Source organism: Polypterus senegalus, chromosome 14, assembly GCF_016835505.1.
Source record: "Polypterus senegalus isolate Bchr_013 chromosome 14, ASM1683550v1, whole genome shotgun sequence".
NCBI lineage: Eukaryota > Metazoa > Chordata > Cladistia > Polypteriformes > Polypteridae > Polypterus > Polypterus senegalus.
In genome coordinates, this window is record NC_053167.1 from 79,304,419 (window position 1) to 79,331,450 (window position 27,032).

At 36.1% G+C, this 27,032-nt stretch overlaps 1 protein-coding gene and 2 long non-coding RNA genes across 4 annotated transcripts; 1 reads left to right on the forward strand and 2 right to left on the reverse strand.

Annotated features, from left to right (window-relative positions):
• The first annotated feature begins 3,476 nt into the window (after nucleotides 1-3,476).
• gorab (golgin, rab6-interacting) lies at nucleotides 3,477-16,542 on the forward strand. The gene is made up of 5 exons (XM_039735289.1): nucleotides 3,477-3,711; nucleotides 7,222-7,558; nucleotides 9,508-9,609; nucleotides 9,874-10,014; nucleotides 15,505-16,542. The coding sequence occupies exons 1-5, from the start codon at nucleotides 3,657-3,659 to the stop codon at nucleotides 15,929-15,931; spliced, it is 1,062 nt and encodes a 353-aa protein (XP_039591223.1). The 5' UTR covers nucleotides 3,477-3,656; the 3' UTR covers nucleotides 15,932-16,542.
• On the reverse strand, nucleotides 6,357-8,545 carry LOC120514757. The gene is made up of 2 exons (XR_005630514.1): nucleotides 8,514-8,545; nucleotides 6,357-6,827 (listed from the first exon to the last, which is right to left on the reverse strand). It is a non-coding gene; the product is annotated as an uncharacterized LOC120514757 (long non-coding RNA).
• LOC120514756 lies at nucleotides 8,623-26,762 on the reverse strand. Of its 2 annotated transcripts, none has more exons than XR_005630513.1 (3): nucleotides 26,676-26,762; nucleotides 13,425-13,507; nucleotides 8,623-8,660 (listed from the first exon to the last, which is right to left on the reverse strand). It is a non-coding gene; the product is annotated as an uncharacterized LOC120514756 (long non-coding RNA). The 2 variants fall into 2 exon arrangements; XR_005630512.1 differs by lacking the exon at nucleotides 26,676-26,762 and adding an exon at nucleotides 19,361-19,590.
• Nucleotides 26,763-27,032: the final 270 nt, after the last annotated feature.

Below are 27,032 nucleotides of genomic sequence, written 5' to 3' on the forward strand. Positions count from 1 at the left end.
TGCCCTGTGTTGGCTGGGATTGGCTCCAGCAGACCCCTGTGACCCTGTGTTTGAATTCAGCAGGTTGGAAGATGGATGGATTTGCAATTTGTTTTCAATTTAGTTATACATTTGTGCATTTTACTGTAAGTTTGCATAGAAATAATAATAGATGACAGGTCCACCATTACAAGATTTTGCATATGTAGAGGTATTAGGCAGGTGAATACAATGGACCTCATATTTTTTTTTCTTTTTGCAGTATATAATCAATCTCTTCTTATTTTTAATTGTAATGTTTTATATGGTGCACAGATTGTGGGTTATTTCACTCTAACTATTCTGAAACCCTTTTTTTTATGTGTGAATTACTTCAAGTTATTATATGATTGAAGTATAAAGTGCTTCTGCTTTAGGGATCAAGTTTCCTATATTAAATCCAGCTCCTATCAGTTCTCTATGTGTGGTATATGCATAAAGTCATATGAAAAAGTTTGGGTACCCCTCTCAGCCTGCAAAATAATTGACTCCACTTTCAGCAAAAAAGATAACAGTGGTATGTCTTTCATTTCCTATGAACATCTGAGTACTGGGGTGTTTTCCGAACAAAGATTTTTAGTGAAGCGGTATTTAGTTGTATGAAATTAAATCAAATGTGAAAAACTGGCTGTGCATAAATGTGGGTCCCCTTGTAATTTTGCTGACTTGAATGCATGTAACCGCTCAATACTGATTACTTGCAACACCAAATTGGTTGGATTAGCTCGTTAAGCATTGAACTTCATAGACAAGTGTGTCCAATCATGAGAAAAGGTATTTAAGGTGGTCAATTGCAAGGTGTGCTTCCCTTTGACTCTCCTCAGAAGAGTGACAGCATGGGATCTTCAAAGCAACTCTCAAAAGATCTGAAAACAAAGATTGTTCAGTTATCATGGTTTAGGGGAAGGCTACAAAAAGCGATCTCAGAGGTTTAAACTGTCAGTTTCAAGTGTAAGGAATGGAATCAAGAAATGGAAGGCCACAGGCACAGTTGCTGTTAAACTCAAGTCTGGCAGGCCAAGAAAAATACAGGAATGGCATATGTGCAGGATTGTGAGAATGGTTACAGACAAGCCACAGATCACCTCCAAAGACCTGCAAGAACATCTTGCTGCAGATGGTGTATCTGTATATCGTTCCACAATTCAGAGCAATTTGCACAAAAAACATCTGTATGGCAGAGTGATGAGAAAGAAGCCCTTTCTGCACTCAAGCCACAAACAGAGTCACCTGTTTTATGCAAATGCTCATTTAGACAAGCCAGATTCATTTTGGAACAAAGTGTTTTGGACTGATGAGACAACAATTGAGTTATTTGGTCATAACAAAAAGTGCTTTGCATGGCAGAAGAAGAACACCGCATTCCAAGAAAAACACCTGCTACCTACTGTCAAATTTGGTGGCGGTTCCATCATGCTGTGGGGCTGTGTGGCTAGTTCAGGGACTGGGGCCCTTGTTAAAGTCAAGGGTTGGATGAATTCAACCCAATATCAACAAATTCTTCAGGATAATGTTCAAGCATCAGTCACAAAGTTGAAGTTATGCAGGGGTTGGATATTCCAACAAGACAATGACCCAAAACACAGTTTGAAATCTACAAAGGCATTCATGCAGAGGAAGAAGGAAGTACAATGTTCTGGAATGGCCGTCACAGTCAACTGACTTGAATATCATCGAAAATCTATGGGATGATTTGAAGCAGGCAGTCCATGCTCGGCAGCCATCCAATGTAACTGAACTGGAGAGATTTTGTATGGAAGAATGGTCAGATATACCTCCATCCAGAATCCAGACACTCATCAAAGGCTATAGGAGATGTCTAGAGGCTGTTATATTTGCAAAGGGAGGCTCAACTAAGTATTGATGATGTTGGAGTGCCCAAATTAACGCACCTGTCTAATTTTGTTATGATGCATATTGCATATTTTCTGTTAATCCAATAATCTTAATGTCACTGCTGAAATACTACTGTTTCCATAAGGCATGTCATATAATTAAAGGAAGTTGCTACTTTGAAAGCTCAGCCAATGGTAAACAAAAATCCAAAGAATTAAGAGGGGTTCCCAAACTTTTTCATATGACTATTTTCTCTGTGTGTATATGGTTTTCCCCACTACTTCCCCACAGATGTGCAGCTTAAGTTACCTGGAAATCCCAGACTGGCCCTGCGTGAGTGAGGAAGTATGTATGAAATAAACCCTGCAATAGACTGAAAACTGGTCCACGGTTGTTTGCTGTCCATTGATTAGTGCAGCCAGGACAGGCACTGGACCCTACAACACTTAACTGCCTTAGGATGGTTTGAGCATGTTGTGTTATGTATAACTACAACTGTACCATTTTAAAATAAATACTCATAGAATTACTTATATTAATAGTAATACAATGTTTAAGAAGGTGAAAGTCTTTATAATCTCTGCTAAAATGTTACATACTGTATAGCAATTAGTATTATTTGTGATCTAAAATTTAGTAAGACTACATTTTATATGATACACAGCTAGTGTACATAGAAGTGTATGTGAAACTCATGCAATTAACTGCAGATAACTTTTTAAAGACATGATATAAAAATAATTTGTCCTGCATTATTAATTTAGCTTCTGTTAGTGGGGTGTACAGAATGAATCAGTTTTTTCATTTTTTTTAATCATATATAGGAACAAAATATGGTAGTCTTGTGTTATAACTCCGCCACTCAACCCAGATAGCTGGAGCCAATCCCAGCCAACACAGGGAGCAAGGCTGGAAACAAACCCAGGGCAGGGCGCCACCGCAGTACTGTGTACATGTCCACGTTATTTGTCAAGGCAATAATTGTAGCATTGCTGTAAATGTTCACTTTCTGCTAATGTTGCCAAGTGGTGGCCTCACATTAGACCCATTGTATTTAACACTTAGGTAACGGATGCAGCAGAAATGTAATGTAACGAGATAAAACAAGAATTACCGGTACACAAAATACTTCGAAACATAGTTCGTAATGCAGATGTTGCGGAGCGACCAGATTTAGTAATCACGGTATGGATGCAGCAGCTGACAGATTTAATATATATATCAACATACTTTAAAACGTGTAAAACAGAACGGTTTAGCAGTTTTTCCTATAATAGTGACACTAAACTGGTAGAAACTACCATTACATGTACCTGATACAGGAATTCAGGACGAGTTATGTAGATTACTTTAATGATTAACAGCCTACTGGTTACCGTGGAAACGTATATGTTCAAAATCGCCAATTTACAATGCATTGCTGTCCGTGTACTGCCTGATAAACGTGCTAAATTGTTATTTTTTCTTTAATTTCACACACAAGTAAAGACGTGTTAACTGCATTTCTTTTTTAAAAGAAAAATAATATTTTTCTTTTAAATGAAGCACTCGCGGTACACGCGATCTTTTTTATTTATTGTAGGGAACTGCTTGCAGGAAGCTTTTTAGGTCTCAGCTTCTAATGGGACCTAATTTGGGTCTTCTACGTGGCAGCAGCAGGAAGATGATTTTCTGGAAAGGCGATTTCTTGCTAAAAACCAAAGTATGTTTAATCACAGTGCGGTGTTTTCTTTAGATTTTACGAAAACGTAGCTGGGTAAGCCGACAACTAATTGTTTGCTTTCCGAAACCGACTCGTCGAGATGGCGGGTTGGGCAGGATTCTCAGAGGAAGAACTTCGGAAAATTCAGCAGAAAGGTAACTTAATAGTAACCAGTATTCCCTGTTCTTAGCTTTTCCCCCCATTAAAGTAGGATGAGACATTATTTTTTTGATACGCTTTATTGTTTAGCTATCTCATTTCACCGGTTGCTTAGGGATACATTTCATAAAGAACCATTTGCTCAGCCTTCCAGTGACACAATATAAATAACACATTTTTTCCTCCTGCAAAGCTCGGAAGAAGTACAACCACATTTTATTAATTTATAGGATCGTAATTGTGATCGGTAAAGAGTAAAACGAAATACTCAGGTATATTTTTTAATCAACGTGCAACACGATTTATATATACGATTTGCATATGTGTCCCCAGTAAATATTTTGTCTGTTTTGCAGACACGATGTATTCTACAGTATATTTCATTATCACCATTTGCACCAGGCAAGACACAAACATTCCTCTCTTATATGCCACATTATCACTTGCTAGTCTGTGATTTGGCGACTTGCTAGAATGTTGTGTTACCTTGAAACGGTATGGAACAGTTTCAAGACTTTCTTAGCCCTGTGTATGTATGGTTTATTCCAAGCTGGTTAAGTTTTCAGACCCACCCGTTTTGCAGTTTTCTTTTCCTTAATACACACACGACTGGTACTTGCATATATCTTTGAAGAATTATGTGTACACACACATAATGCAGTAACTCATTGTGCATCGAATTACGTGGACCTAATTAAATAGTCATTTGGCGTGTACTGTAGCTGGAGCAGCCTGCACCTATAAAGTATAGGAAAACCTACCAGCATATTATGTAGTTTTTTTTCTTTTTAAATGATAACTCTGCATTATATGACTATATATGATATACATGCAAATAGCATAGTGTAAATAAAATGCATTTCTGGAAAAAAGTCTGGTTATCAGGTGTTGGTAAACAAAAACATTTTATTTGTATATGCTACAGGGTAATAATTGTGAGCCTCAGTTAATTCAGCTTATATTTGTATCTCACTGAATGTAAGCTCAGGGCAGTGTAACAGGTTTACAGTCAAAAGTACAAATTTCACAATTTATATAATGCAAGCACGTAAAAATACAGATTTATTGAAACACACAGTAAAGCAAAGTCAAACTCATTCTAAACCAATGTCTAATGGCATTATCGTTGAGTTATGGTCATTTGGCAAAACTCCAGTTAGCAACACCCCTAGAAAACACTAACCTCTGGGAGTCCATGTTCCGTTATAGACAACATCATAATATTGAAAACTATAGGCCAACTTATCTGCCCAACCCCTCCTCATTCTACAGTAGTGTGTGTGTTGTGTTGTGTGTGTGTGCGTGCGTGCGTGCTGGGCTGTCTAATATGATGTCCGAATCTTTCCATCTGGTAATATTAAAACTCCCAGTATCTCAGATGTCTTTCCATTAGGAGGAGAAGAGGAGAGTTAGAAATGGTTCTTAATTATTGTAATACAGTTCTGTTCAAATGACTAACAAACAGAAATTAAATGAGTACAACAAATCAGTAGCCCTAATAAGATGCTGCTAAACTAATTACTGTTGGCTCATTTTTTTGTTTTATTGATTCTTGGAATTTTTAGTAGACCAGCATCTTGAGATCTTAAAGCATGCTCTGGGTTGTATGTAATTACAAGTTTAGATAGGTAAGATGAGCATTGCCAACTTAATGTTTTTCATGTAAGCTAAGGTGGATTCCAAAATGCTCCAAAACAAACTTTGAACCAATGTAAAGACTTTAAAAAGAGAGGACAGAGTCGACTACTTCCTTAGAAGGCTGGCGTCCTTCAACACCTGCAATAAGATGCTGCAGATGTTCTATCAGACGGTTGTGGTGAGTGCCCTCTTCTATGCGGTGGTGTGCTGGGGAGGCAGCATAATGAAGAGGGATTCCTCACGCCTGGACAAACTGATGAGAAAGGCAGGCTCTATTGTAGGCACAGAGCTGGACAGTTTGACATCCGTGGCTGAGCAGGCTCCTGTCAGTCATGGAGAATCCACTGAACAGTATCATCTCCAGACAGAAGAGCAGCTTCAGCGACAGACTGCTGTTACTGTCCTGCTCCACTGACAGGCTGAGGGGATTGTTCCTCCCCACACTATGCGACTCTTCAATTCCACCCAGGGGTAAATGTTAACATTATACAAGATTATAGACTGTTCTACCTGCCTTGCACTATCCACCTTGCATTTTTTAACTTGCACTGTTTTTTTTTTTTTAAATTGCTCTTTAATAAATATTGTTTATATCAGTATGCTGCTGCTGCAGTATGTGAATTTCCCCTTGGGGATTAATAAAATATCTATCTATAGGAATTAGGTGGTCATACTTTCTAGTCTTGTAATGATCCTTGTAGAGGCATTTTGAATTAACTGAAAGCTGTGACTTGAATGGCTTAAGCAACTTTTGAATAGCACATTGCAGTTGTCAGTTGTGTTTGAACTAAATGCATGAATTAAAATCTTGGTATCTTCCATATTTAGAAAATTAGGAGCAATGCTTTATTGCTCATTTGTATGTTTTCAACACACACTCACACAGCAATCTTCCCTGCCACAGATGTCATTGGTACATTATTGTACTTTGACCAGAATTAATAATTATCAAAATTGGTAAGAGTGTAAATTAAATTTCAGTTTATTTTGTGGGTTTATTGCCTTTTTTTTTTTTCTTTCCAGTAAAACAGGTATATTTAATTTTGGATTTGGATCAAATTATTTAGTATTAAGGTGTATTAAACATTTTGAGGGGATTGACTGCTTAAGTGCAAATAAATATAGATTGTGAGTTATTTCATATTTTTATGTTAATGCTCTTGTTTCCCTTGTGATAATCACTTCTAAATCCTGTCAAGAAGAGATTTAAATAAGGAAAATATAGATTGTAAGAAATAGACAGGAAGATTAAAGAGTTTGGGGCACCTTGTGGTTAACCTCGTCTATTAAACAGTCAAAAGAATGAAAATAAAGTGAGTGGTGAAACGCTAATGAGATGTTCAGACTTTTCAATCAAGAAGACTGCTGAAGATGATGGTTGTTCCATTTAGCAAAGATTCTGGAAGGAAGAGGTGAGCCCAGGTGGTCGGACCTGGGAGTGGCACCATTGATGGAAAGGGGTCAGTCTTCCTTTCTGCAGAAGGAGAAGAAGAGAGATCGTTGTTAGACAGCGCAGCTTATGTCTTGGTGGAAAACTGCAATCACTCAAGTCCTTCTGCTGTTCCCCAAGTGCATGCGTGTGACAAGATATATATGATTCTTTAAAATGTAAAGCTGTTGGACAGTCAAATTTGTAAATTTAAGCACTTAGATTTAACGTGAATAACTGATTTTGCTATATATTATTTAATAAACCAAACTAATTACATAAAATACCTTTTGGCCTTGCTTTCTTTATACTTCATGTTGTTTGATATTAATCTTTGACCAATTGGTAATGTAATGAATCCTAAAAGAATAATGATGAATAAATAGCTTGCAAAGTGACATTCAGACTCTCTATGTTGTAATTAATATTTTATTTTCAGATAATTTTGTTCCTGTCAGTGGCAGAGGCCGAAGGCCACCTCAAGTCAACAGAAATCGTCAACAGTTGCAGCGTGACAGGGCTCTACAACAAATTATTCCCAAAGATGGCAATTCCGGCATTCTGCCAGAGCAACAACTGTTCAAGGAAAAGACACAACCCTCACTTAGAGCTGCACCAACGCCTTCTCCTGTGCAAACAAAGGAGGTTCAGAAAATTGAATGTCAAAACCATGAAATTGAAAGCGTTGGACATTCTCAGGCACCTGGTTTGCCACTGGAGAAACCCACTGAAATATATGTACCCGGAGAAGAGTTAGACCAGCAGCAAGTGGAATTGTTAGTAAGTCTATGTGAGACACTTTATGGGGTTGGGACATTTCATTTTAATGTTTTGGTTGCCCTATTGAAATTAAAACCAATATGTAAATTATCCATAGTATCTTATTAAAAAATAAGAAAATTGCTTTCTTTTGTTAACTGGCATTTTTGAAATGTAAACTATTTTCACTGAAAAAAGTGTTTAGTTTAACACAAACATTTATTTATATAGCACATTTTCATGCAAATAATGTAGCTCATTGTGCTTTTCATTATGAAGAGAAAACAAGACAAAATAAGAATTAAAATTAGGGAACACTAATTAACATATAATAAAAGTAAGGTCCGATGGCCAGGGAGGACAGAAAAAAAAAACAACTCCAGACAGCTGGAGAATAAAATAAAATCTGCGGGGGTTCCAGGCCATGAGACCGGTATCCTTCAATAAGGGTGTGTAAATAAAGGCAAGCTTCAAAAGGGCGACCTCAATTGGGCACAGCAAATAAAGGCAAACGCAACAAATTACAGAAAATATATTAGATAAAGGCAATAATTGAACGTATAAAAAGGCGAAAGCAAGAATATTAAAACATCCAGTTAATTAATGCATGAACTTCTAACAAACTATTTCTGGAACAAATTTGTGAAGAAAATTTATAATGAATAATCCATTTTTGGTATGACAGCGAGACGAACCTTTTCCAATCCTGTATTCAGTGCATTTCCAGATGTGTTTCGCGTTGATGGTTTTCTCCTTTCTGAATATGTAGCCTTCGACTACGACTAGATCTGCACCTTTGTTGCTCTTCACATATTCCAGAGCCATTTGAACTAAATTATCTACAAACGCCTTTATTCGCTGCGCTTGACTGAGGTCGCCCTTTTCAAGCTCACCTTTTTGTGCGCGCCCTTATTGAATAGAGCCCACGAGACCGCCCAGCTCCCTCTAGGCATTCTAACTAACATAAATGACCTCAATCAGTCCTCATTGTATTCAGGGTTCCCATGGAAGAATTTGATGATGACAGTCATGTGGACTTCTGGCCTTTAATCCATCAAATGTAGGGACATCACGGTGCTTTGATTAGGTGGTGGTGGCACAGATCGCCACCACAAAAAACTGGAAAAAGAGCAGAAGGGAAAGTAGGGGTTAGTATGAATTTTGGATCCACCATGAATAAAAATGATGATTAGTTGAATATACAGAGCATCAGGATTAAACTAAGATGAAGCTATGAGAAAGCCATGTTAAAGTAATGTGTTTTCAGCAGTGTTTTAAAGTGCTCAAATTCCTATTGGCAAGCTGTTCCAGATTTTAAGTTTAGCTCTTGGAATTTTAAGCAGACACTCATTTGAAGATCTAAGGTTACGATTTGGAGTGTAAGGTGTAAGACATTCCAAAATATAAGATGGAATGAGATTATTTAAGGCTTTGTAAACCATAAGCAATATTTGAAAGTCAATTGTAAATGGCACAGGTAACCAACATCGTGACATCAGAACTGGAGAAACGTGCAATAGTCATATGCACAGTAGAGTTAAAAATGTTTACTTTATTGTACACAGAAATATAGACCATTAAAACCAAAACTAATAAAAGGTGCAGGTGTTATTAATAACTCTATGGTTAAACATAATGCAAAGTATTCATAATGTAGCAATCTGAATTGAAAGGTTGTGCTCAAAAGTCTTTTAATAATGGAAAAAAATGTTATGTCTGATAGTGTGGAGATTCATGCTGAAAATAGAGAAAATATAAGTGTGTGTTAGGGTGAATCTGTTGCCTGAAGCAGCATGCAGTACCATCAACATTTTGTGTGAGGTCTGGGCAATACTCACCATTGTATGTTAAGTTTTCCTTATTACTACACCTGTAGACCAGTAGAAAATATATTGTTTTAAATGTTGTGTTGTTTTTGTTAATTATTAATACTAATATTCATGTTACCATTTGTTTCATATACAAGGAAGGAAAAAACGAGGCTGGAACTTCTTCAGCAAGAACAACGATTAATGGAAGAGAAGAATAAAAGAAAAAAAGCTCTTCTTGCGAAAGCAATTGCTGAAAGGTATATAAAAAAAGCAAAGGGAGAACAATATAAGTTTTGTATTTGGACATTATATACTAACATGAAAACATTGCAGTCTTTTCCTAAGTTTGGTCCAAGAATAATGACTGCATCCAACTAGTTTAGAGATTGAAGTTAAGATGAATGAATTAATACATTTTTTGCTGTTCCAAATGGTCCTTTAAATACATTAATTGTTTTAGTTTGTAATGTTAAAAGATGGGTGAAGATATTAAAGGATATCTCTCCATTTCTTTGTTTTAGATCCAAGCAGACACAGGCGGAAGCAGTGAAACTAAAAAAGATTCAGAAGGAGTTACAAACGCTGGATGACCTTGTATCCAACGACATTGGTATTCTTCGCAGTCGTATAGAGCAAGCCAGCTGGGAATACTCCCTTGCCAGGTACATCCATGAATATATTTTCTTGTACATTTAAATATATAGTTGTGTGGTGGAAATGGCAACTCATTGCTTTAGACACCATTGTTCATTTGGGTTCTGGCGATATTGATGGTGATATGTAATCACCTGTGTTGTTTTTTTTATATAATTATTTGAAACGAAGATGCGAAGATTTCTTAATCTAAACTTCACAGGTGTCATCCTATGTGCTTCCATGTCACTAGAAGGTGATGACAGAAGTTGAAGGGGATACTAAAGTAGATCAGAGTGGAGCAAGAAGTTATTTTTGCAAAGTCCGGGATGCCATGCATGAGAGCCTGTGTGTAATGCTGGAAAAGTTATGTAAGAAAGCAGTCATTTGGTGAATTCAAATAATGGACAATGCTATGTTCACATGCTATTACAAAGACAGAAAATATGAGTTTTCCAGTGGGAAAGTTCATATGAATGCCGTTTGAAATCACTTAATGCGGTCCTGTACGCAATAGCTTTGGTAGGTTTTTTGATTAACGAGGTTTAATATAAGCTGAATGTGAAGTTTTATATATGGGGTCTTAAAAGCAATCAACATACTTTATTTTAGGTTAAATTTTACAGTGACAAAGATTTAAATTTTTTAGCATAAATTACCATCACTTTGAAATCAGGTTTTGCATTCATAGTTGTTAAGAAGATTCTGCCCACTGAACTGCAGATGTTTTTGTAGATTGTACATGTGAATTATGGGGCATGGCATAAATAGCAGCACTGTAGTAAATGCTCCTTTTAGATTATGATTAGCAACTGTATGGTTTATGTTTTGACTAGCTGTGTTATCTGGCTTAATATGAAACAATCGTGATACACTTGCCCTAATACTTTAAAATTTGGCATTAAATTGCCTTAGATGATTTGTTTTTTACAGAAAAGAATGGTGCATTGTATTTTCTTACAGTATTGATAAACTGTTCTGAGTCCAGTGTATATCAAATAGTAAACTTTTGATAGGCCTTGGTAAATCTTTAAAGATTATTTGACTTTTCCACTTTTTCCAACACATTATTGACATTTAACATTCATGGACACTGTAAGAATGTCTGTTTTAGATTCATAGTTAATCTTTGAATTGTAATTAAATCCATCTTTGCAATGTTTGACCACAGGCAAATATCTTTTTTCATTTGCATGTTGAGTAGATGTATCTCTGTTCATATCAATTATGTTTTGAAGTATCTAGTAACAACAAACCTGTGAATTTCTGAATATTTTATGCTTTCATTTTGCAACTGCAGCATTGCTCACTTGATTTTGTTATTGTTCATACTGTATATAGTAACTAAGTTTGTTCACCTAGGGCTTTTTGTGTATGCTGGGTTCCAGATCTTTTTAATTTTGGTTTTGTTTGATATTGTCTGTAAATCTAGTGTGGCATTTTGTTTTCTTGTTTTTTAGTATGCTTTTGTGATAATTCATTCACAAAAAAGAAAGTAGGAAAATATACTTGATTGAGATGTTTGGTGTAACCAATTTTGAGTTTGAGCAATATCGATAGTAGTAATATGTTCGTAAACATCAAAGTGACCTCGGCATAAAGCTCCTGTGACATGCAGTCTTTTTTTTTTTTTTAATTTTCTTGATTTTATTGTAATCATTCCATACAAATAGATCAATTTTTACAAAAAAACAGGATTGAAAACAAATCAACCCCCACCCCTGAGAGAGAGAGCATGGCCAACAGAGTTTAACAGAGTTTAATAAGCAGATAAAGATAAATGGAGAAGAAAAAGAAATGGGAAGAGAATCTACTTCCTCAGTGCTTTAAGAGCTTAATCTAAAATATTATTGATTAGATCCTGCCAGGTTTTGAAAAAGTTCTACACAGATCCTCTAAGTGAGAATTAGATTTTTTTTCCAGTTTCAAATACTATAAAACATCAGTTACCCACTGACTTAAAAGAGGAGAGTTAGGTTCCAGTTTAGTAAGATAAGTCTGTGTGCCAATAGTTCAGTAAAGGCAATCAGTTTGTTTGTCCTTCTCAACTTTAAGCCCATGTAGATGAACACCAAACAGACATGCAGTCTTTCAACCGGCCAGCCATTTACTCCAAATTCAGCAAATACACCATATCTGTAAATGTTAAAGTTCTGATGCAGCTAACAATTCAGAAGTGATAGTGTAGGCTGAGGGATTTTATATATCTGTCGTGTACATTTACAGCTTCGTCATAGTTATCACCATTTTTATGTGAGAAAACTTGGTATTTCTCCCTCTTTCTCACTACTTTTTTTATTTTTTTTATTTTTTTTATATTCAGTATTTGATGTCAAATTTCCAAACCTAATACATCCATAACATTTACACAATGATAGACAATAAAATAAACAATTTCCATCTGCCTTTACATATATTAAACAGGGTGCAATTGGTATGTTACCAAACTAAAGGAATTCCATTTTAATTGTTGTTTGTTTTGTGGACTTCTCATCGGCCTTTAATACTCCACAGTGCCCTATTCAAGTTTTAATTTGGATTTTAACTTGGCAAGGTGGTAGATTGAATCTTGCATGTTAAAAAGACAAAGAGTGAAAGTAAATAATTTGTCTTCCAAATATGTTTTCCTCATCAATAGTCTCCTCGGATGAGTGTTCTTTTATTTGTGTTGTACATACTATACACAACTGAAAGTCACAGTAAATTGGAAAATTGGTTTGTCAAAAAAAAAAATCACAGCCTCTATGATTTTGAGCCTACTTAATGAGGGTAAAAAGGGTCATAACCAAGTGGTGTTTGTAGGTGATTTTGTTAACCAGAGTAACAAGTCTTTGCTGTAACTTAATGATGCAAAAAAATAAAGAACTGGTCATTGATATTACTCTCAAAAATATTAAGAACTAGACATAAATTATTTTAGAGCAGTCATTCTGTCAAATCTCTACCCTTTCTCTCTCAGGAACCTTGGTCTAAATAACTTGAACTTTTGGCAATATTTTATAAATCTTTTACTGAGTCTGTTTCAACTTGACGCTACTCTTCAAAGGTCATAGTCCCTTTAGATAGGGGTTTTTTTTTTGTTGTTTTAAATGATTATTTTATGTCTTCTATATTGGTATTTCAGAGTTACAAACCATCCTTTTGCAAAAAACCTGAAGCAATACAGTAAGATGTTGTAATATGCTTAACGAAGAAAGCAAACCTAGTAACTGACTACTTTCCAATTAAACAGTATAGCCCTGTACTAGATCAAGCAAATATAACAAACAAGTTCTAATGATCTTTGACATTATGTGTAGGTTGAACCAAAATGATTAACAGAAACATCTATATAAAGTGAACAAAACTGGCCAAGTAGAAACCATATTGTGAAAGGTGAGGCTGTAGTACATATAGAAGTTTATCTTACAAATCTTACACCATTGGAAAATAAGCATACCTACAAGACACAAGGTGGTCATCTTGCATCATCAGAGTCTCTCCTGGCAGTCGGGTGTTTCCAGATGGGCTGCTCAAGCTCTTCTTCAGAAACACAAATAAATAAGGATGGTTGAAGGCCACAGTTGCAGTGGTTATTCATAGAAACCAAGTGCATCAAACAAGAAATACATCTGCTTACTTCCCTTTGAAATCTGAAGATGCCCAGCACTGCTATCTGTGCAGAACTAGTAGAAATCACTGAGATCCTGTTACACCCATCTAGAATAAAGAAGTGGTCTTCTTGGAAAAATTGTGACCAAAAAAAGTCATTCCTCTGAGGTTGATATAAAGCCAAATGACTTGTCTATGCACGAAAACATAAGGGCTTGGGTGCAGAAGAATGACAGCAGGTGATCTGGACTGATGAGCCAAAATTTAATTTTTGACTCTAACAAAGTTTCTTGTCCACTGAAATGCTGGAGAACAGAACATGGAGGTTCACTATAGGTTTGGAGCTGTATTTTTGCAAACAGAGTTGGTCATTTGATGAAAATTGTCTCTGTCACCTTTGAAGATTTAGATTGTAGTTTTTTAAATGGTTAATTATTTTAAAAAAAATGCTATTTCATGTCAAAGATATTTACATTTTTCTTTTTGTGAATGTTCAACTGAATTAAACAAAGCAGAAGTTTGTCATGTTGTTGTGTTTCTTCTTGTAAGGTAGTAGAGTATTTACTTGAGTAGTATGAGCATGGTTATTTTGGATCATCATCTTAGATAAATTTCATTAATACAAATAGTTCATTTAAAGCTTGAAATGTGTTAAAGAGAAGATGTATATTGTGGTGCTTTTCTGTATCTGCACATACTCAACATTTAAATAATAAAAAAGAAAGTGATATAGTACAATATTGCATTTGTTTCTTTATCCTTATAAGTTCCGAGTTCTGACTAAGAATGAATTTATGATTAAAACATCCAAGATACGACGACTTTGCAGGGATAATGAACTTGCTTTTCAAAAAATTGTTAGGATTTTGAGAATACACAAGAATCTTAATTTACAATCCTGCTTTAATTCACTTATGACTGTACAGATTGTGTGGACAAGATGCAGTGTGTGTTCATAACTGCAGTATATATAATTACGTCAAAATGCAATGGTATTATCCATTTCTCAATTTTTATTTTATTTTTCCCTACACTTTCCAGAGCAGAGCAGGGTCACCACCTAGAGCCAATCACAGCTAGAATCTAGTACAAGGCAGGCATATTCTATAGAAAGGAAGTTGCCCCTGACAGGATGAACACACAGACATATGTATATACATTAGTGAGGTCAGTTTAGCATCACCATGCCTGCACGCCTTTGGATCTCGAGCAGAAGTCCACAAAAACATGAGCACCTGGGACATGGTGGTCAATTACATAGCCTTTTTTTGGTCTTTGTTTATGCTTTGTAATGTGCATTAATGATGTGCAATGAACAGTTCATTCTGTTTATTTTTCAATTATTTTTATATACTTAGAAATCTGAGACTTTTGTGTTAAAAAATAAAAATAAATTTGAAGCTAAAGGGGAAACAGTTTTACCTTTCATGAACTCTCTCCACTTTGCCATGCTGTTAGTCTAAAGAGCTTGACTTAAAAATGTCCCCCTTTTTAATTTTTTTTTATTAAATGTATTAATATAAATTTAGTACATTACATCTGTCATTAAATACATCTCTTGCTATTGTAATTATCTTTTGAAATGGCGCATGCGCACAGGATGAAATTATTGTTAAAATTATGAAGACATCAGTATGTTAGCTTGAGAAAGGATAATCAAAGCAGATCCAGAGTGACTGTGGTTTACGTGGATTTAGTGGGTGTGCTGGTTATTAGGGAGCCCATGTTTTCTGCTTACCTAATCAGTAATTTTGGTTTCTTTATCTGTCCATTTGTTTTCTTTTATTCTCATTCAAAAAAAAAAAAAAGTGTCTATGTAAAAAGTATATACATAAAAAGCCTCAAATGTGAAATATTAAATTTTTTGGAATTACTGCAAACGTATTGTTAATGACTTCTGTTCTTTTTGTTTCCAAATCTTGTTTCAGAAAAAGGTATGAGAAGGCAGAGGTAGAATATGTGACATCAAAGTTAGAGCTGCACAAGAAGTGTGATATTAAAGAACAGCTGACGGAACATCTTTGTACCATCATTCAACAGAATGAGCTCCGAAAAGCAAAGAAACTTGAGGAACTAATGATGCAGCTAGAGCTAGAAGCTGATGAAGAGCGACTGGAGCTAGAGATTGAGGTGGAAAGACTTTTGAATGAGCAGGATGCCAAGTCTAAGAGTATTGTAGAAACAAATGAGCAAGTGCATAGTGAGGAAACCAAAAAGGACACTTTGACAGGTGAACAGGTCATCATAGCTACGGACAGCAGTCAAGGAGAAGGAAATATCAATGGTAAAAGCGAGCACGACGCACAATCCTTAAAAAGCAATGTACAGCTTAAGGAACAGATTATTGTGGGATGATTGCTTTTCTTGTGATATGCATGAAAAGGGTGCTGAACTCCTTTATCCTATTGTTATAGTTGCATTATTAATTGTGTACAGTATTTTAAGATCATAGAATATATAACTTGAAATCATATATTAAAATTTGTTGATACAAACTATCAGGCTAGAGTTTAATTAAAAGTAAATATTTCCTTAAGGTGTTTAAACCATTTTAAAGCTTGAGAATGCACTGTTTCAGTTCATATTATACATTGTTTTCCATCCATTTTTAAAATGTATTCAAGACTAAGCATGTTTACCACAACTTGACTTGATTAGCAGGGTTTGTAATGGAAAGTGTGTATCCATTACATTTTTTTTTTTTATCTAGATAGCAGTGATGAGCAAATGTTTTGTATACGGTTTTTTTGGATCTGAACCTAAAATTCACTTCTTATACAATTCTGTAATCGTGAAACTGTCTTGGGGTTCTTAAAGGATTTTAGGGTGAAAAGCAAATAATGCTGCTCACCTAAGGTTTGGCAACAACTAAATTAGTGTCTTTTAAACATTGGACTTGGCTAAAACTGCCCCAGCAGTTGCACAAAAGTGTAATACAGCAAGGCAGTGCTATTGTAATCAACTGTTGGGGAGTTTGACCCTTCCTTATTTTTTCCAACTCCAATTTTAAAGTGTTTGCTGTTCAAGGCATCCTACCAGCAGCCCTGCTGTTTCTTGCTGCTTGATGGGAGTTGTGGCAGGATTGCAGATGAGGTGAATATACGCAGGGAAAAAGGTTCTTGGAAATGCTAAATCCTTTTCTTCCTGTGGCGGCAGTTTGAGTTTTGCTCAACAGAAGACACCATAGTTTAGGTTTTGTGAAGCTTCAGTTAATGAGTGAATGAGATGTAGAGAATTGTTTGGTGTTTTTTTTACTTCCTGCTGTATTCCACACACTTTATATAGGATTTGCACAGTGAGACTGTAATTCATTACTTATGCACTCCTACTGTACATGTTACTTGTCTTTATACTTAAAACAAACAAGTCTTATTTTTTTATTTTGGTGCAAAATTAATATTTGTAACTATAAGAGTTCATTTTCAAGTTCTAATCGGAGTGCTTCCTTTAAGTACAAACTCTTTCTGAAACAGTAAGTGAAATAAGTGCTACCTAATGTTTTCCTTTATTTAAAATTGGAACTTTTGGGTGTCATATGATCATGTTTTATTTGGTGTTTAATGCCTAATATTTGGTATTTATCTGTGTGTTTATTCCTTTTGTATCCTCTTTAATTTTTGTGAAGGGCTTTTCCATGAAAAGGGTTTCCAGTAAATAAACTATATTACTTCTCGTATTGTTATCATTGCCATGAAATGTATTTTACTCTTGAAGACCGCTGCTGTCTTTTACTGGGGTTGGTGTAACAGAAGGCAGTTCAAGAAGAACATAGTAATAACAAAATGGTCTGCAGGGAGCACATGCATTACAAAAGGTTTAAAATGCTGCTTCTGTTTCCGTGGATTTTGGAAAACACTTGCAAATTAAAAATTGATCTTGAGATGGAGTTTGCGAATGTAAACTTCATAGTTTAAATGTAGCCAACTTTTCCGTTTTTTTTGTACAATTACAACTGTATTGTAATTTAAATAAAATTATTATTTCTGAGATCTGCATATATCCAGATTCTCCAGTTTACATTTCAAAAATATGTACATTTAAGTTATTTGGTAACTTTTTAAACTGGCCTGGAGGACGAGAGTGAATGTGTTCTCTTTGACGTTCTGCCATGCCCCGTCTGTTGTCCCAGGCTGGGGGGTTCCTGCCTTTTGTCAATTTTCTATTATGTTAATTGATTGACTTGCTTTACTTACAAAATGAATGCCCATCTGTGTTTGTTTAATCTTAACTAAGCTTATAATCACCAAATACTTGACCTAATTTAAACAGTGATAAAAAGTCATAGCACTTACAGATTTATGGGTGGTGCGTTCATTTATTTGGAAGTTTATCCACCAAAACTAATACCATCCATCCATCCATTATCCAACCCGCTATATCCTAACTACAGGGTCACGGGGGTCTGCTGGAGCCAATCCCAACCAACACAGGGCGCAAGGCAGGAAACAAACCCCGGGCAGGGCGCCAGCCAACACACCCACACTAGAGACAATTTAGAATCCCCAATGCACCTGACCGGCATGTCTTTGGCCTTTGAGAGGAAACCCACGCAGACACGGGGAGAGCATGCAAACTTCCAAAAGGGAGGACACGGGAAGAGTAACATAAAATAAATAAAGGAGTAAAAGTACATAGGAACCAGAAAGTGGAAGGACGCATCTTGAATGTGCGCAACACTGCTGCTGACGGCGGAGACAAACGCTCGACACGGTGAGATGTCCTCGAGTCTATGGACCTGTCCGCTGCTTTGTTTCAGGTGATTCGGTGCATCATGGAGGAGAGCGTCTGTCCGGGAATGACAGCGCAGAATGGTGTGCTGCTCGGTAGAGTGAAGACAACTTGCGCCTGCTTAATATCAAAGATTCTTAGTAATTGTATGGAGAATACATGCCATCGTCTATTAAAATAAGCCTTTTTTTTACTGTTTTATAAAAATGCAAAATGCAGGTTTACATTTAAAATGTACTATTTTAGGTTCTAGTGATTAGGATGCTTAAATGTTTTAGTGAATATCCTAATATTAAATATGAAACATTTTCATAATTCGAAACGTTACATGTTTCTAAGCAACATGCATGGCAGGGTTAATGGGCGTGTTTCTACATTTAACTTTATTCCTTGAAGATATTGCAAAATACTGCAGACATAAACATAACTAAGTTCAGGTGTTTGATCACTTATGGTGGATATGCTAAAAATAAATATTTCGATACAATTGTAAATGTCTTGAAGTTCTCGGTGAAGAATCTGGACATTTTCCTATTCTTCATCTGATTAATTTGGGGCTAGCCCTCGTGTGAAATCCTGACACTGTGATCATTTTAATTCCACTAGATCCCCGAATAAAACAGTAAATTACAAATATCAGAGCCGGCTGGCTGTTTTTTGTTTGTTTTAGCTCCTCTGGTTTGCCGTGCTGTTGTTTTGTGTCCAGTTTCTCCTGCATGTTACCTCACGTTACCTACACACTGCTTCTTTATTGAATTCCAGTTCAGGAGTGTACATTTCCTTCGTGTCCAAACCTATACATTTTCTAATGTTGTGTGCTTGTCGAACTTTACTAAAATTGCCCTTTTAATCTGTAATCCAACATTTATAGTGCTTCATATTTTAAACCATATAAACCTGTCAAGTAAGATGCGGTACCGTTTTCTGTGCACTGTTGTCCCATATAAGTAGCAGACCTACAGGTATAGATAGCTCTATAGGTGAAGGCTGCACAGTATGATGATGTGACTTATGTCTAAATGATACTGCAGCAATGTGAGGAGTTACAGTACATACCTCAGTTTTCTTATTTATTTCTTTTTTGTTGCAGAGCCAAGGTTTATACCCCTCAGTTTTGGAGTGTGAGAATTTTGCTTGCGCTTGAAGTGCACCCATAGTCGTTTGATCCAAGCTTAAAACTAGTCCTTGTCTGTAAGTTCAGAGACGCGCGTTATGTGAGCAGATTCCTGATGTATTGTTATCCCCACTCCTCATTCACCTACAGCTGTCCTACTTGCACACACTTATGACTGCATGGGACAAAGCGAGTTAGGATAAAGGAGGAATATCAAAAACAGACTCTTTCAATACTAAGACTTCAGCAGCCAAAAATGAGTTCTTTAATAGTCGCTCCCTTCTTTGATCAGTAACTCCCCTGAAAGGAGAGGTCGTATGGTTTCATTTTAATGCCTTCTCTGAATGATTGTGGAAATGGCCAAGAAGTCTTTGGCAAGAGCTTTGAGAACAATGCTATGTACAAGCACCTCGCACACGCACCTTTTGTTAAATGAAATCCTTTACACCTAGCGAAACAATGGCAATATCCTTAGGGCGCTGCTTTCTGGAAAACTCAAAAATTAAAACCTTATTTTAAATATATTCATTTTTTGCTCCTTTTATAGAGCTATCATATATTTTATGATATCCGCATTTAAAGCTACTGTGGTAAATAACTTTATTGGGTATGTTCCTTTTATTTATCATAGAAAGCCATTTTTATTGTAATGTTCCAAGACAGGTTTTGAAAACCACATAGATTTATTTGGTTCTTATTGATACAAAAAAAGGTTAATTAAGAATTTTTAAGCTAAACTTTCCTATATTTCATTCCCTGATTTCAGTAAAGTAAGTCTAACTTCTGTATTGTGCAGTGGGTTGCAGTGGCTAAGAGACTGGACTCTAAGATTCCTGGTACAAATCTCACCTCCAACTCCATGTGTGAACCTCAGCAAATCTCTTTAGTCACTTGGGCTCCACGCTACCAGAAACAGTTGTCACCTCTGTGTGTAACACAGTATTTGGATATGGTTTAGAAATATACTCTAAAAAAAAATGGATGTTTATATTTCAAAAGTTATTAAATGTCGTCTTATCCATTCATATTAGGTCATTTTTAGTAAGTGAGTTTTAATGGAAAACATAATCGTCTGATTTTCACGGTCTTCTATTTACAGTAGAGTTCACATAAATTCGGCCACATCTTATGCAATTTCAGCATATGAGAGATGTCAACAAATACAAAATTTCACTTTCCTGTCAGATGAATCAGAAAATTATGCAGTTTCGCTGTCATTAGTCTTAAAAAGTCTTAAGTGAAAAATAAATAAATATAGAAATGTTCCTTGCAATGGTCATGTTTGGGGTTTGCCCTTCTTAACCTTTGGTCAATACAACCATAGGTGAGCCGTAAATATTTAATTAAGTAATATATGAAATTATTATCCCGTGTTTTGTGCCAAAACGGTGTGAATAAACCTAAATGTTTCGTTTTGAATTTTCGGTTCATGTTTGTTCACTTTGCTTTCGTCATCTCATCGTCACATTATAAGATGCTTGAAGTTAAAACTGTAAAACTCTTTACTTGAAACTGAGCAGTTGTGTGATCTTGTCAGCTCATCCCCATCGAGTCTACAGAAAAGGCGGATGACTTTGATGACTTTGCCTAATCGGATACAAGCAGGTGGAGGATGATGGAAGTGCGTGGAGTCACCGTTATGAGGTCACCGTTAAGAAGTCACCTGATGACAAACAACATTCGGTTTTTCTGCTCTTGAGTCATTAACTGTGATTCGCGGTTTTTGCGCTGCACTTTTCATCCCTCAGTTGTTTACCGTCTCTCTAATAACTCGGAGCTCCTTTTTGGATACTAACTAGTAATTTATTGTCTTAGTGTCTCATATAAAGTCATAACGTGTTAGTTTTTGCCAATGATATACAAGTACAATAGGGAATTCAAAACAACTTTAATAACCCCGACAAGTAAAAGGGTGGCTATGACGTCATTTCAATAAAACATTTTTTTTACTTTTATATGAGATAATTGAAAAGAAGCAGCAATATATTTAATTTTAAGTTTATAATGTATTAATTTGTTAAGCCAATTATCGGATAGACGGTTATTTTTATGCGGGTTACATCTGCTCAGAAAATCACATTGTTCATTGTTTTCCCTTCTTTTGATCTCGGAAAAAGCGTATGGTATTAAAATTAAATAAAACCACCTTTGGTGTCTTTCATTAATTTATTCAAAAAGGTTTCACTATCCACCTTTGCTTCGAGTTATTTCAAATAACATATCAATAAGGCGTTAATCTTTAATTCAGTACTGACTACAGGTACGTTTGAATTATTAATCGGTTTCAGTTATTACTTATGTTTAAAATTAATTGTATTTTATATCAATAAATGTTCTTCTTTTGATGTGTAATATCTTTGAACGGAATAATCCAAGTGTTTAAGTTCACGGTCAATTTGTCAATTTTTAAAGATTATTTTCGCATAAGCAGATTTCCATGGAGCACCACAAAATCAAACATTTTGCTTCAGTTATTCACAAATAAGTCGTTGGGGGTGCTCTTTCTTTTCACTTATAATTACAGTGTAAAGGCTTTTTTTTTTTGTTGTTTGTTGTTTCTTATCAACCATACATTCAAAGCCCCCAATGCACTGGCGTATCGCGCCTGCATCAAACAACTCTGGCCAGGGGGCAGTCTGTCGCAGGGCGCACTCACACACACACCAGAATTAGTGACTTTATTATGCTATTTTTTGGTCGGTTTTTCTGAGGGGACATGCAAATAAGACTTTCATTGTACTCTGCTCTTGACAGGTTGGCGTAGTGGTTTAGGCTTTGGATTTCAAAGTCCCGTTATACTAACGCTCTGTGACCACAACAAAGTCCCATCACCTGCTGTTCTCCAAATGAAAAAAGAAAACATAACCAACCGAATCTTAAATGTCGTAAGTCGCTTTGGATAAAGGTGTAGCCAAATAAATAAATCACACCGAGTCGGGACAATAAACGTGATTGGCCTTTCGAGCACCTGACACTTTGAGGCAACGCTATTGGAACTCCGATGTCTTCAGAATATCCTGCTTTAGCGGCAACTGCGTCTTTTTCCAGTTTTGTCAAACAGTTTACATAATAGGAAGCATTCCGAAATTATTGCTACGCGTGCTGTTAGGAGGAACTAGTACAATGTATATATGGTTTAGATGCTTTTGTGCACTTATATATCATATTGGTTAAATGTAAAAACTGTCCATGTAGCTGCATACAAATACTTAGAGTAATCCTGAGAACTCCGATGGTTTAGTTTTCGAGACGATATTTGGGTGCTGAGCAGCAATGACTGACTTCTATGCACAAACAGCCTTATCAGTTAATGTGCTCTTAAATTAAACAGTGCTTCTGTAATGGCACTTTACTGGGTTGTGTGGTTACTCATAGAACCATGAATGAATAACCAATTCATTCTGCAGGGTTTTCTGCATATGAAATTAGTTCTTAGGTCTTTGAAAACCTTCCTAATATTTGAACAAAGCAGAAATCTTTAATTATATTCAGCAAGAGTTATTTCAACAACATTAAACCGAGTTATTTCACAAATATGTAGCTATTCATTGAGCTCGTTGCGGATCTAAATAAATAAAAGTTTCTCTCAGAAACCTTCGTAAAATGGATCCGCTGAGGCATCGCCCCGAAGAACCAACTTGGCACCTTTTATTTTTAAAAGTGTGACTTGACCCTGATTCTTTTAATGCTGAACAGTTAGACGACTGCTGTCAGGTATTCCGCGGATGTTGACATCAACACACAGGCTGGTACCTGCCGCCTTTAACTAATCCACAGCCATCGTTTGCGTACCATTGCGTTTTTTTCAATGGGATTAATTTTGTGTGCGTCGCAGTGCATGTAAAATAGGGATCCTCTCTTTTGGAAAGGCACCGCGACTCAGTGCTTAGCGCGGCTCACTCGCAGAGAAACTGGTTTCGTTTGAGCAGGTCCTTTTCTGTTTGGAGCCTGGGCGTTTCACTCACGTTGACGTGGCTGTTTGCCTCCCTTTCCTCGTCTATTAGACTTGATTAATCGACATGATAGGGGACGCTGAATTAGCCCGACACTGAATGCCCTTACGATAAACTGACACTTCACCGAACGGCAGTCTATCTCCTGAGTGGGAGGGGATTGGTTCAAGTTCCCTGTGACCTATTAAAGTCTAGGTGTCTCTGTGCTCCTTCATTTTGCCATTTAATTGAAAATCATTACTGCATTTAATGCAGTGGAAATGTATAGTTTTTATTGCCATACGGATTTTCTGTAATCTGAGCTTTATACAAGTTTAAGGCGTGCATTCCGGCATGTTTTACATTAAAAAGAAAACAAATAAAGCAAAGTTACACTACGTGACCTTGTAAAGTGTTTTTTTTGTTTGTTAAAAGAAATTTGCTTTAATGTTTGAAATAAAACATATTGTGCTTAATACGGAAAGATGTTGCTTATTAGAAACAGTTACTGTCAAAATACTGTAACTTGCCCTAAGATCAGCAGCATTCTGGATTTACGACGTGTGCTTATAATTGAATGTGTTCAATGGCCGACGAAGCGCTGGCAGTGTAACCTAAGCATTGTCACGAAAGGTAAAAAGTGCCGTTGATTTTAATTGTGAACGTATTTCTAGCGCAATAAATTGTTTTTTACTCCTGTGCTACTACAGAGCCATTTGAAGGGTTAATTTAAAGAATCCGAAAAGGTTCCTAGAAGTACAGTTCATCTAAGCTTGAACAAATCGTTTTCGCTGGTCAGGGCCGTGGTAATTTTCTTGCCAAAGTCTGCAACTTGATAGATAAACTTTGCAATTATTAATTAAGAAGCACTTAAGAAGATGGATCCGCTCTTTATGAGAACCATAAAGTGCACAGAAGTACGAGGCGATGGCTTTATTGCCGAAGTGTGCGCGGCACCGCGCGTTAGCTGAAAGTGCAAACTCCTGAGTTCGTGAAATCCCACAAAGCAAGGAGCAGCTTCACGGGACCCCCAAAGAGCAAGTCACTAAATAGAAACATTTAGAAGCCAACCTGATTGGAGCATCGACGTATCATGCATGATGGTGAGAACATCACGAACTGGCTTCATTACATTACCACAAGGAAAACGAATTCTAATGTAAAATATCCCAAATTTTGAATCTATGAGATTTCGATTTTCTGTTGTTTGAATTGATGTGTGCGCACGTGAATCAGCTAGGCGACTAAATGACGTCCAGACCAAAGCTGGGTGCTTAAAAGCTGCCAGTCCTGTTGAGATGCATGGCATAAGCAAGATATCAATGAATATCTTTAACAACATAATCCGAATTAGTATATTTTCGTAATCGTTATGATGGTGTATTAATTCTGTACAGTTAAATATTCTGACCACTCTTTATTTTATTTTACCAGTCTGCAGAAAAATCAAACATAGCACCTATCAAACCGATAAAAACACAGTGTGAATAAATCATTTTATGTTAATTTAGTTCCCACGACTTAACAAAGCCTTCTAAAATGGGCAAATAGGCTAAATTACATTATGACAAACATATAAGGAAATTAAACTTGAAATAATTTCGTCATTTTCAAACTTTCTAATTAGAATGAATAACAAATACCTTACAGAAAAGTAAAATCTTCGTGAACAGAGTTTAATAGTTAAAGCGCAGGTTCAGACGGGAGATGCCTATTTATTATACTCCGAGATTTGATGACCTCAGCATCAACTGGGCTGTAAGCCAAAGATATGCATTATAGCATCGAACACAAAACACACGGATACTGAAATCGTAAGGTAACTAATTATGGAGACGAGCGGCCATTTTAATTTCCTTATAATATAAAACAGAAGTCGGTTCAGTTTGTGGTTGTACAGATATAAGATAAATTAAGTATTACGGTATCACAGTTTGTCTAGTGCATTTCTTGACTTCAGAAGATGGCTTTAACTTCGAACTGCTCCTGATTTATGTGGAGCCAGTTTCCCCAGACAGGTTGGAAAATACTCTGTAACCTGAGAAGGGAAAAGATGGTGAGATCAACCTTTAGTGAAAAGTCTGAGCCTCTGGCCAGTCATTAGTTATAAAATTTGAACGCCCGGACACGCTGTATGTAAGAAACGAATTAAATTAATTGGATTAACATAAATCATTAATAATTAGGATCTGGCTTTGTGAAACTTCTCCGATAAAGGGGGTAGGCGGGTGACTTAAAATAGAAATATAATACGCAAGGTCATTTATGTGATATTTTTATTAGATAAATAGACAATTAGTTGAAAATGAACTCGGTAGGCATATTACTTATAACATTCATTGCGTAAGCAGCTCCCTGTACGTTTACATTTTACATCAAGTTTTGTCTTAACTGTTGACTCAAACTTCATTTAGCTTTTACGTACAGAGTTCACCAAAAGAATAAAAAAATAAAAAAACCCCACTTCATTTAACATAGTAAACTTTTTAGAATTTTATTTTTACCATTTAAAATAAATCATTGTTTACATTTGCATATGTTTCCGAATTGCACATCGACCAAGCAGGAACCTCCTTGTTCATTTTAAACCGTACATTTGATAGTATTTAATAAGTAGATGTCAAGCCTTTAATACCTATCATTAGGCATTAAGCACAAATGACAACATCTTAAGAGAGAGAGAGAGAGAGAGAGCATAATTTACCTCACGCACCCCGAGGACTTCATTTTAGGCTAATTGCCGGTTTTGATTTGGCTCAGTTTTGCGTGTGCCTGCGATGGATGGCGTCCCGTTCGGGGCTGGTTTGTGCGAGCCGCTGAGGCATAGACTTCGACACTACTGGAGAATGAATGAACGACATTGACTCAAAAATATTTCCACAAAGCGAGCCATTTATTTATTTATTGACTTACTGATTGATTGATTTAAAAAACCATCCACTTTCTGACACCTCTTTTTCCACCTCAGTGTATATTGACATTAGGGAGCAATCCGGACAAGACGCAGGTTTAGTAACTAAGCCAACTTAGATTAGTCTGTTAACTTAAACGCATATTTTAGAATGCGAAGCCGCTTGGAATTATAACCATTGAATGTAACTCTAGAATCTTCATTTCAAACCTTAGTTTAAAAATTATTTTTTTACTCGTCCAATCAATTTAGCTCTAGGAATAACTCAAACACATTGTCTAATTATAATTGTTTATAGCAAAACGAAATAGTAACAATTAAATGCTCTTAGCCAGATATTAAATTAGATTACCATATTCAATAATAATAATAATAATAATAATAATAATAATAATAATAATAATATTGCCTCACAGTTCCTGGAGATATTGCATCCGGGCCCACCTGCTATATGTAAATTCTGCCTGCTGTGCCCCAGTGCGCTTAGTTGCCTGGTTTCCTGTCACCTCCCAAAGCACTGTGTGAATCCTGTGTGTGACTGAATGCGCTCTGCGACTGGCTTGCACCACATCCTTGCCTGATTTCTGGCTTTTGCCCAGTGCTGTTAGGTTGTGCTTCGGCAACCTATCGTCCGCAGACGGAAAGTAGCGGGTTCAGAAAATACTACTAACTACTACCACCAATAAAATACAAATAATTATAATACAAGATAAATAATTATAATAATGTCTGCATTTTCTTATTTTCACACGTAGGCCTACTCAGCTGAAG